The 12,809-nt window shown below is 38.6% G+C and overlaps 1 protein-coding gene across 7 annotated transcripts in view; it reads right to left on the reverse strand.

Annotated features, from left to right (window-relative positions):
- The window catches only part of LOC126424864 (zinc finger protein 239-like), a 262,872-nt gene that overhangs the window by 107,658 nt on the left and 142,405 nt on the right, over positions 1 to 12,809 (reverse strand). For all 7 annotated transcript variants that reach the window (XM_050087680.1, XM_050087679.1, XM_050087686.1 and 4 more), the window contains one exon: positions 7,887 to 7,988. In XM_050087680.1, coding sequence (XP_049943637.1) covers positions 7,887 to 7,988 — 102 coding nt within the window. The remainder of the gene's footprint in view (positions 1 to 7,886; positions 7,989 to 12,809) is intronic.

Here is a 12,809-nt window from a genome sequence, read left to right on the forward strand (position 1 = left end):
CAATGGCAGTGAAGGCCATCTTATATATGAAGAGGACAATGAAGAAGAAGAATAAGAAGAAGACAAAAGTTCAGATGAAGATTTTCACAGATTCTGAAGGTAAATTCAGTTTTATAAACTAAGAATTTTTTTTGTCTGGCTTTGCAGCCTAATAATAAAATGGTAAAAATTGTACTAAAAAAAATTGCTTGAAAATTAAGGTGTGTCTTATAGTCTGTAACATTCTATAGTCCATAAAATATGGTAATTTGCCTAGTAAAGTGCTTGGTCCTCTGAGTATGTAAGCCACCACTCCTGCCCAAACATTGATATTAAAACAAACCTGATGCCTTGCTTCCATGACCTCTCAGAGACATGCATTACAGTCCCCCACGGTTACTGTGAGTAATTTGTCATCTTACTCAGTGTTAACCTTCTCTCAGCTAAGAGGGGGTAAAAAAAAAAAAAAAAAAAAAAAAAAAAAAAAAAAAAAAAAAAAACAAAACCTAGAATAGCATTGCCATGAGTGAAGCTTGTGTAGCATGCATTTCTGCCACTAGGCATGTATAGCGCAACCTATTGCCAGTTCAGTGCCGCCTGTGTTGTTGACCTGGCTTGTTCTGTTCATCTGCAGAGATTGATTTTGCTAGCGCTGTTCTGTTCCTGTTTCATTTTATGATGAAAAGTTGAAGTGAACAATATGCAGCTGTGAAATTTTGTTTTGATAGTTAGTAGAAATGCTGTTGAAACTGTTTTGATATTGAAAACAGTTTACCACAATGACACTATGGGAAAAACTAAAGTTTACAAGTGGTTTGCTCCATTTAAAAATGGTGACATGTCAATTGATGGCAAACCTCATTCTGGACATCCATCAACTGTCCAAATTGATGAAAATACAGAAAAAATTCGAGACCCTGTGCTCACAGACAACTGATCAACTGTCAGAGATTACTGGGTTATCTTGGCGCTTGGTTCAGCAAATTTTAATGGAATATTTGAGATTGAAAAGGGTTGCTGCCAAGTTTATTCCTCAGGTTCTCAAAAGGAACATAGAGTTGAAACATGATGTGCTTTGAAACAACAGCTTGAACTGATCCAGATTTTCTGTCAAAGACAATGAATCATGGTGCTATGGTTACGGCACAGAAACAGAGCTACAGTCAAGCCAATGGAAGATGTCATCATCACCCCCTCAAAAACAATGTTGTCAATTCAAATCAAACATCAAAACAATGCCAATCTGTTTTTTGGATACCAAAGGCATAGTTCAGGAGGAGGATATTGGTGTTTAACGTCCCGTCAACAATGAGGTCATTAGAGACGGAGCACAAGCTCAGATTAGGGAAGGATGGGAAAGGAAGTCGGCCGTACCCTTTCAAAGGAACCATCCTGGCATTTGCGTAAAGTGATCTAGGGAAATCACAGAAAACCTAAATCAGAATGGCCGGACACGGAATTGAACCGTCGTCCTCCCGAATGCGAGTCCAGTGTCCTACCACTGCGCCACCTCGCTCCGTCAAGGCGTAGTTCATTCAGAGTTTGTTCCTCCAGGTCAGACCATCAATCAAACTCTTCATTTGGAAGTTTTAAGAAGATTGCGCAGCAGTGTTCATCAAAACAGATTCGATTTGTGGCAGACAGAAGTCTGGTTCTTTCACCACAATAATGAACCTGCACACACAGCCATTTGTGTTAGACAGTTTTTGGCTAAAAATGGCATGGTTCCACTGTCTCGTGAACTTACTCAACTGACCTGGCTCCGTGCAATATTTTCTTACTTCCAATCATGAAAAGGGGCATGCATGGACACCAATTTGACAACTTTGAAGAAGTCAAGAAAAAATGAGGGAGGAACTGTCCGCCATTTCAAAAGATGACTACAAAAAAGTTTTAAACAATGGAAGCACCAGTGGGACACATGTAATGGTTGTAATGGAGAGTATTGTGAAGGGGATAAGGTTGTTTTGTAAGTAATTTGAAAATATATTGCTTTTTAAAAAATAGTTTTTTTTTTGGGAGGGGGGGCATACCCCCATCATATATACATATAAAATTCCTGTGTGCGTGTGTGTGCGCGTGCACGTGCAGGGGGGTGGGGGTGTGTTTTCATAATTCTTATCCTAAATGGATTGATTGTTTTTGATGAGGGTCTTTTTTTTTGGTGGGGGGGGGGGGGGGGGTCACCTGGATGTTTCTTAGCTATAGCTGAACCTGGTAGGTGGAACTGTTGTCAAAATCCATAATTTCTTTTTGTTTTATAATTAGTACATTTATTTATATATTTTTTATTTATCACATAACAAACATATAATCCTGAATGTTTAGCCCCTTAGCAACTCTCAATACTGACTTATGCATCAGTACATGAGTAAGCTCATTGTGTTGTAGCTTGGCATTTTTTGACATTTCAATTTTTGATTGTGTTCAGTTTCTGATATATTCTGTGTATTGTAATTTTATGCATACTGAATGAATTATTTATCTATGAATTCAACTCTGATACAACAAATTACGATTTATACACACTTCCTAAATAAAATGATTTATTCCATATTCATTTGTGGGATTTCAATTATGTTGCAATGTTTATGAAGGTACACAATATATAAGTATATATTACTGATTTATTAAATAATGTGTGTTTCATTCATAACAAATTATTTTAGTAATCTGTGGCATTTGATTTACACATTAACATATGAGCAAGCTCACTGCATCATAGCCTGGTATTGTTTTGAGATTTCAAATGCGGATTGTTGAGTTGTTACATATTTCATATATTGTAACTGCGTGCATACTGAGTGTATTATTTAGATTTAAGAGACCCACTTTTCTTAATTTTGTTCTTTGTTATCTAATTACATTAGCCAATTAATGCCAAATGTGTATCACATCATATACATTGCACACATGGTTTTATTTTGTATTTTTACCACTAAATGGAATGGTGTACACTGCTTACAATTATTTGTGCATACAGTCAGTGGGCGCCGCTCCACAACAATGGTAGTTTTCAGTGACACAAAAATACCATTAGTGCACCATTAACCATTTCCTTGTACTGCTACTCTTAACTGGTAAGGTAATGTGCTACATAAGAATTTTATCTTGTACTAAAACTGCTTTTATTGATATAAATGTTTGACCTATGGTTTTATTATTAGATCAGAATGACAACTAAGCATGATGATATATCTGCTTGTAAAATCTATATGTAGGCCGAAGTAATAGATTAATACTATGTTGTGTGACATCTCATACAGTGAGAAACAATCACTACTTTTAAATGTACACAGATCAAAAAAGTTTTGCGTCACCTCAGTTGAAAGAGTACGGAACCTGTACAGAAAATTGGAATGGATATCAACATAACCATTATTTCTGCCCTTTTAATTGCTCATGAAAACCACAGACTGCATGTTGCATCCCCATACAGCGAGACCTACACAGGTGGTGGTGCAGATTGCTGCACACACCAGTACCTCTTAATAACCAGTAGCACATCCTCTTGCATTAATGCATACCTGTATTTGTTATGACATATTATCTACAAGTTCATCAAGGCACTGTTGGTTCAAGTTGTCCCACTCCTACACGGCAATTCGGCATAGATCCCTCAGAGAGGTTGGTGGGTCACATTGTCCATAAACAGCCCTTATCAATCTATCCCAGGATGTTTAATAGGGTTCATGTCTGGAGAACGTGCTGGTCCCTCTAGTTGAGCAATGAAGGAAGTCATTCACAAGATGTGCACGTTGGGGGCACGAATTGTCATCCATGAAGACAAATGCCTCACCAATATGCTGCCAATATGGTTGCACTATCAGCCGGAGGATGGCATTCACGCATCGTATAGCCATTTGGCACCTTCCATGGCCACCAGTGGCATACGTCGGCCCCGCATAATGCCAACCCAAAACAGCAGGGAACCTCCACCTTGCTGCAATCGCTGGAGAGTATGTCTAAGGCATTTAGCCTGACCAAGTTGCCTCCAAACATGTCTCCAACAATTGTCTTGAAAGCATATGCAACACACACTGGTGAAGAGAACATGATGCCAATCATGAGCGGTCCATTCGGCATGTTTTTGGGCCCATCTGTACAGCACTGCATAGTGTCGTGATTGCAAAGATGGACCTCGCCATGGACGTTGAGAGTGAAGTTGCGCATCATGAAGCCTATTGCGCACAGTTTCAGTCATACCATGATGTCCTGTGGCTGCAGGAAAAGCATTATTCAACATGATGGCATTGCTTTCAGGGTTCCTCCCAGCCATGATCTGTAGTAGCCCTCGGGCGGCCTGAGTGAGTCATGTCTGAGCAACATCGATTTGGTTCACCCCAGGACAGCTGGACACTTGCCTTGTTGAGAGCCCTTCCTTGCACAAATTAAAAATGCTGACATGATCAAACCATGGTATTGACCGTCTAGGCATGGTTGAACTACAGACAACACGAGCCGTGTACCTCCTTCCTGGTGGAATGAGTGGAACTGATTGGCTGTTGGACCACTATGTCTAATAGGGGCTGCTCATGCATGGTTGTTTGCATCTTTGGGCGGGTTTAGTGATATCTCTGAACAGTCAAAGGGTCTGTATCTGTGATACGATACCCACAGTCAATGTCTATCTTCAGGAGTTCTGCCGAACCGGGGTGACGCAAAACTTTTTTTGATGTGTGCAATTTAGGAAACATTTCTTTTTTTCATTTTTAGAGGAAAATAATAGATGCAGATGTTTCTTGAGGTCATTTTGCTAGATTGTTATGTAGTATACTTTATTAGCAGGTTAAATAAATACTAGTATAATCCCATCAATCCGCGTGATGTGGGAGATATTCTAAAACTATTTGAGAATCTCAGCAATAAAATAGTATCTGCAGTGAAATAGAACAAGCAGAAGATCTTGATTTAGTCCACCTTCCATCACGTAATGGAAATGATTCTGAGTGTGATGATGCTCTAGTAACAATGAAAGAATTGTTAGTTACAGTGACATTGGTAAAGGAGCTCTTTTGGAGCCAATGGAAGAAAAAGCCACTTCAGAAGGAAACAGAAATGATGTCATTGTGCAGCCTATGATAGAAAGCAACAACAGAGATAAGAACACAGAAGAACTATAAAAGAAATATATAACAATACTGTCGAAGTGAATATCAAAGGGACTGAAAAGCATTAATGTTGGCAGTCGAGTAGATTACACCGGTAATAGACCAGAACCTTTTCTTGTGATTAAAATGAAGCAGTCTCATATGACGCATCCAGAGAAGGAAGAATTTACAGAGTACATTTGGAAAGAGACAGTGAAATATGCTGCCTAGAAAGGTTATTTAGAATTTCAACCATCAGTTGATGAGCTATAGAAATATTTTGCAATTCTTACTCTTTCTGGTAACAATCCAGTCTCTTTTAAAAGAATGTATTTGGAGGCAGGGCAGATACTTGCATTTATCTTTTAGTAATTCACTCAGTAAAAACATGTTTGAATAAATCCATCACTTTCTGCATTTCAACGATAACACAACTATTGATCCAAGTAATAAAGCTTACATAATTGATCCACTTTTGAAACATCTCAACATCATGTTTCTGCAACTTGTTCAGCCACTAGAACATTCGTTCTCTTTCAATGAATCCATGGAATGTTACTATGGTCATAACAGGATGAAACAATTCATAAGGGGAAAACCCATTTGCTATGGTTACAAGTTACGGTGCCTTGCAACATCTGAGAGCTATGTTGTGAAGTTCGGTCCTTACTATGGCACTGGTGACAGAGAAGAAGGAAAAAGATTAAGAACTTCAATTACAGAAAATTTTTGTCTATGTTTTCTTCTTCCTAGTTCTGTTTTCTTTGTTGACAACTGTTACAACTTTCAACCACTCTTGTAACAACTATGCAAGCATGAATTATACTGCACTGACACTACCCCGAGAGACAGTATTGAGAAAGTACCTATGAAAAATTTAAAAAAGGAATCTTGTGGATCTTGTGTTCTTCAAGATGAACACCTCACACAGCTAAGATGGCATCACAACAGCCAAGAGACATTAGCAACAAATCTTCAAATCAGCGATGGTCTTATCATAGGGATCTGCAAGTGATGTAGTAAAGTAGAATGGAAACATGTAACCAGGCCTCAACCAACCTTCGTACAACTCTACAACAGAGGGAGGAGGTGTTGATCTTTCCAACAAACCGAGAGGTCCCGTATAGAACCAGAATCTGCTCCGATAAATGGTACTGGCCTCTTGTTAGATTCTGCCATGACGGTAGCCTCAAAAATGTGGATGCTCTGTAGAAAAGTGACTAATGTAAGTTTGCTGTTCAGGTGAAGTGTTGTACCATCCCTACTGGCATCACCAGTAATGGATAAACCTCAAAGGCCCATGCGAAAATCCACAAAAGGTGTACCAAAAGACATCCACAGCGACAACATTGGACACTTCATGGACAGAATTTTAGCTCAGAGGAGATGTAAAAATTGTGGAAAATGCACAAAATTTCATTGCACAAAATGTAATGTTGGTCTTCACCCAGATTCTTGGTTTTTTTTTTTTTTTTTTTTTTTTTTTTTTTTTTTTTTTTTTTTTGCACATAAACATTGTGCAAAATATAGAACAAATCACTGATGTAATGTGATGTTGGACTTTGTCCAGTTTGTTTTTATTTTCCTAATACTATTAACCACTGGATTGTAAATTGGAAAAACAGTAATGCGTCAGTTTATATGAATAAAATTAGGTCTAACATTGTTTTCTTTCTATATAAAAAATTACATTGTTCTATTGAACTGTAAATGTTAATGCCCATTATATGTTTTATCATACATGAAATAAAACAATGTAAAAATTTAAAAATTACCAGTTTAGACATCAATACATGCTGCTACCCTTAAAAGAACTTCTTTGTCTTAATCTTATCAAAATCAAAAACAAAAAATAGTTTTGGGCATTAATGGATAATATAGATGACACATTTTCATTACACTGAATAAAAGATTTTACTTCAAGACATGTATTTTGCTAGTGAAATCTGTGGCAGAGCATCAGCCAACTGAGTCCTATAGTCTGTAAATAAAATTCTGCAAACTACAGATCTTTAGCTCTCCATCTCCGAACCCACTGGCAGAAGCATAACTTGGAAAGGTCATCTCATGGCTCAAGAGCTCACATAAGCTGCTCCAGCAAAACTGTCCATGCGAGAGCAAGCTTTATGCCTCTAGAAGCCCCTGTACTTCACACACTTGCCTCAGATCACTTTCACCCAATCTAAACACTCACACCTGTGTTTATGGCGTGCAAACTGTGAGGAGTCTACTTCAACCACTTATCCTTGTCACAAATGATAACATATCTGCAAGTTATTGTTAGGGCCTGGTGAACACTGTTTCAGACAGAGTACAGTGGTGAAGATTTCACTCAGTGTGCATAAAGTGATCCTGGCAAGAAAATTACCCAGATTCTGAGCTAGCAATATGATCCTACAACAAGGCAGTTATCTGCAGGATAGTGAGTAATCAACTAAGCAGTCAACAGCGATCTGATGCAATTGTGCTGTTGAATGCTTCGAGTGGGTGATTACTGTGGGGTAGCAGTTGTATTCGGCAACAGAGAGATATAATGAAAAGTTTAGTTTACTGTAATTTTACTTTATCACTGTTTCATTAAACAAAGAATAAACTGAGACTTTGCTCATACACATTTACCTAGGTATGATAAAAACAATTTATCTGTGCAAGATAAAAACAGCTACTCTTTGTACATGTACAAAGTGCATCCTGCATACGCACATGTGTAAAAAGCAGCCCGCCCACCCATAGGTTAATATAAAGCTTGACCTTCACTGTTGTAAACAGCTGTCAGCAAAACAACAGAGTGCAGGGACCACAGGGAACACAACTCACCTCAAAGCCATCCTCACTCACTGCTTCATCACCTTCCTCATCCTCTGTCTTCTCAACATGGAATACACTATGCTCAAGAAATTCTTCTGAAGATGAACATTCCTGGAACAGTTTTAAAACATGCTTTATCAGGGAAGAGAAATGAAACACAGATAAGGGAATATAGTGAAAATAAATTAGTTGACACTCAGGGAATTATATCAGCAAATGAGATACAAAAAGTAGTATATGTGTTTTCCTCTTTGTCAGCAAAATAACTGATGGTGTCGTGTGATCCACAAATGCAACAGGGGGGCAGGGGGAAAGGGGGGGGGGGGGGGAATATAACAACTTTGGCACAAATAGTGCCCTCCGCCATACACTGCTCGGTGGATAGCAGAGTATATATGCAGATGTAGGTGACAAAAGTCATGGGATATTGATATGCACATATATATATACAGCGGTAGTATCACACAGATAAGGTATAAAAGGCAGTGCAATGGTAGAGCTGTCATTTGTATTCAGATCAGTCATGTGAAAAGGTTTCCGATTTGATAATGGCCACACAACGGGAATTAACAGATTTTGAATTCAGAAGGGTTGTTGGAGCTAGACACGCGAGACATTCCATTTCTGGAATTCAGACATTCCAATATGGGAATTCAATATTCTGAAAGCCAAAGTATCAAGAATGCGTTGAGAATATTAAATTTCAGGCATTAACTCTCACAATGGACAACACTGTGACTGATGCCCTTACATAAAGACTGAGAGTAGCATTTGTGCAGAGTTGTCAGTGCCAACAGACAAGCAACACTGCACAAAATAACCACAGAGATCAATGTCATACATAAGTCAAACTCATCTATTATGACAGCATGGTGAAATTTGGTGTTGTGGGCTATGGCAGCAGACAACCAACATGAGTGCCTTTGCTAATAGTACAACATTGCCTACAGTGCCTCTCTTGGGCTCATAACCACATAGTTTTAACCGTACAGATCTGGAAAACTGTGGCCTGATCACATGAATCCCAATTTCAGTTGGTAAGAGGCGATGTTAGAGTTTGGGTGTGGCACAGACTCCACAAAGCCATGGACCCTAGTTGTTGGTAAGATGCTGTGCAAGTTGGTGGTGACTCCATAATGGTGTGGGCTGTGTTTACATGGAATGGCCTGGATCCTCTGGTTCACCTGCGCTGATCATTGACTGAAAATGGTTATGTTTGGCTATTTGGAGACGATTTACAGTTATTCGTGGACTTCACATTCCCAAACAACAATGGAATTTTTACAGATGACAATGTGCCACATCACTGGGCCACAATCATACAAGATTGGCTTTAAGAACATTCTAGACAATTTGAGCAAATTATTTGGCCACTCAGATTTACAAACATGAATCTCATCGAACATTTTTTGAGCATAATCAAGAGATTAGGTCATGCACAAAATCCTGCTCTGGCGACACTTTCACAATTATGGACAGCTCCAGAGGTAGCATGGCTCAATATCTCTGCAACCAATGTCCAGTAATTTGTCGAGTCCCTGCAGCACTGAGTTGCTGCACTACACTGGGCAAAAGGAGATCCGACATGATCCTTTGAAGTATCCCATGTCTTATATCACCTAAGTGTAAAATTTAGACTCACTACAATGTGAAAAAGACTTCTGATAATGAAGAATCTGTTTATGTCTAATATAAATTTAAGTATTAGGAAGTCTTCTCTGAAAGTATTTGTCTGGAGGAGCAACAAAACATGGTCAATAAACAGTTAGGACAAGAAGTGTATTCGAGACTAAGTGCTACACAAGAATGTTGATAATTAGATGAGTAAATTGAATAAAGAACAGCTCATAATGAACAAAATTGCAGAAAAAAGTAATTTGTGACACAACCTGACTAACAGAAGGGCTAATCTAATAGGATGCATCCAGAAATAGCAATGTGACATCATTTTGGTAATGGAGGGAAGTAAAGAGCAAACAAGTTGCAGAGGGAGACTAAGGCATGCGCAGAATAATCAGGTTGCGATGCATGTAAGTTGCAGGAATTATGCACAGATGAAGAGCCTTGTACAGGATAGACTAGCATGGAGAGCTGCATCAAACCAGTTTTTGGACTGATAACCATCTCAACACACAACAAGACAAGAGAATGGGTACAACAAACTTTCTGGCAAAATCACAGAGAAACACTCCAACAACCTCCTATCATTTGCCTCAGTCTAAGAAATGCAGATACAAAAATAATTATAGCTATGATCATAGTAGTGAACAAGCATTGTATCAGTATAAATGTATACTGTACATATAGACAAAAAGTTCAGTCCAGCAAATAACACACTGCAATAATCAACAACAACTAAAGTTGGTTTAACATTGTTTCACATGGACATGAATTAAATGTCACACCATAGAAAATGGTGCCTTGTTCACCATGCCACACAGTACTAAACAGTCAAAGTGCACATCTGGGAAGGCTGTCCATCTTACAAAAAATATGGAACATAGCATATACATCAAGGAACTGGCAACATATTGATAATTAATAGATTTACACAGTGGCAGATATCACAGCAGAGATGGTGGCTCCTGCCTCCTCTATTCATGGATGGATTGCTTGTTTCAGAGTGCCTTTGCAATTCAGTGTAGTTTGGGATGGACTGTTTGACGCTTGTCTGTTCAAGGCTTTTGCTGCACTGTTGGGCAAAGAGAGGATTAGAACTACAGAATATGGAATGATTTCATCATGTGAAGGCATCATAACATTTGTTACAATTCACAGCACTGGAAGGAAACACTACCCATCATTCTGCTGGGCATCCAAACACCTATACAGAAGGATCTGGGAGCAATGGTAGCTGAGCTGGTATACAGACAACTAATCTGACTACTGGGAATATTCTTCGACAGCACTCCAACTGACATTATTGAACCATCGGCCTTCATTACTAAGCTGCGGTTGCACGTACGGCAACTGCTTCCAGTAGCAATGAGCACACATCAATCTCACTACGTAAAATATTTTTTCACCCTCTGTCATGCACCACACAGTGGTCTGCAGAGTATAGAGGTAGATGTAGAGAGGAAAGGGTCACAACAAGGATTAAAAATCAGGGTGAAAGGATATAAACAGTAAGATTTGCAAATGACATTGCTACACTGAGTGAAAGAGAGTAAAAAGTACAAGAACTGTTGAATGGAATGAACAATATGAATACAGAGTAAACTGAAGAAAGACAAAAGTAATGAGAAGTAGCAGAAATGAGATCAGTCATACTCTTAATTTAAAATGGAGACCAAGAAGTCAATGAAGTGAAGGAATTCTGCTACTTCAACACCAAAATAATACCAGAGGGATGAAGCAAGGTGGACAAAAGGCAGCCCACCACAGGTGAAGAGAGCACTCTTGATCAAAAGAAGTCTATTAGTACCAAACATTGGCCTTAATCTGTGTAAGGAATTTCTGAAGATACAGGTCTGTAGCACAGGACTTTATGTATATGAATCATGGACTGTGGAAAAATTAGAAAAGAAGAGAACTGAAGCATATGGGATGTGGTGCTACAAAAGAATGTAAAAAATTTGGTGGACTGGTAAGATAACGAATTTGGAGATTCCCTGCAGTATCAGTAAGGAGAGGAGCATACACGCTTACATCTACTTGATGTCAACAAATAAACCTATTACCTTTATTCCAAGTTAAAAGTTCAAAGAAAGCTTTATTATCATAGCCAAATATATTTTTTATGATGAGACCAGCAAGCTGCTGAGAAACATGAGGAGATAATACTTCAAGCAGAGGTGAAGGAAACAATGAAGGACAATGCATCACATCTTCAAACTACACTGAAGCAACTTTCCATGTCAGAAGGAAATGTCAAGTGTTGTCAAATGTTGTGCTCAAGGCAGTTTGTCTTCCATGTACAAATACAGACACCAGGCAACAGCTTTAACACTACAGTCAAGTACTGATGGACTGGTGAAATAATCTCTCAGAAGGGAATTCTGAAATTATAACACTGCCTTTTTTTTGTGTAAAACTTTCAACAGTGCATGGTCTCAGAGCTGTTGCTGTATTTTGTCCAACTGATTAGATAACATAGCCAGGTTATGGCAGCCAGGCTTCATGTCTGGGTGACTTTTATGGGGGCACAGTTACATGATAAGTGGTGGGGAAATAGAAACGAAAAAGATGAAAAGGGGAGATGATAAAAGGAGAACTAAAAGTAGAAGGAGAAGCTAAACAATTGGAGTGTACTGTAAAGGGAAGAGGCTAAAGATGTAAGGAAAGAAATGGTAATTATCTTCAGAATGAATGTGCCAAGCAATAGTTCTAGAAGATATACCTTTTTGTGTTGTGTATTTTGCTGTACTCCTCATTGGTCTTTTTAATCATTTCTGCACAGCAAATACATTACAATATTGAACAACTAAATTTCTATGACATACCATAAACATTCAAAAGTGATCATATATACTTACAACATAACATTTTCATCAGCGCAGACAACAGTAATAATGCTGTTAGTCAATCAGTTCTATTTACACAGTCTGCAAGAAATTCTAGCATTTTACAATTTAAAATGTCCTGACAAGTTTTCTACTGTCATTGAATGCTGAGGTGATAACAGTCACGAGATATCTCTTAATATCCTGTCGGACCTCCTTTTGCCCAGTGTAATGGAGCAACTCGACGTGGCATGGACTCAACAAGCTGTTGGATGTCTCCTGCAGAAATACAGAGCTATTGTGCCTCCATGACCATCCATAATTGCATAAGTGTTGCCATTGCTGGATTTTGTACACAAACTAACCTCTCAATTATGTACCTTAAATGTATGATGGGATTCAGGTCGGGGATCATTGGTGGTCAACTCATTTGCTTGAGTTGTCCAGAATGTTCTTCAAACCAACTGCACACAATTGTGGCATGGTG

Source organism: Schistocerca serialis, chromosome 10 (assembly GCF_023864345.2).
Source record: "Schistocerca serialis cubense isolate TAMUIC-IGC-003099 chromosome 10, iqSchSeri2.2, whole genome shotgun sequence".
Lineage (NCBI taxonomy): Eukaryota > Metazoa > Arthropoda > Insecta > Orthoptera > Acrididae > Schistocerca > Schistocerca serialis.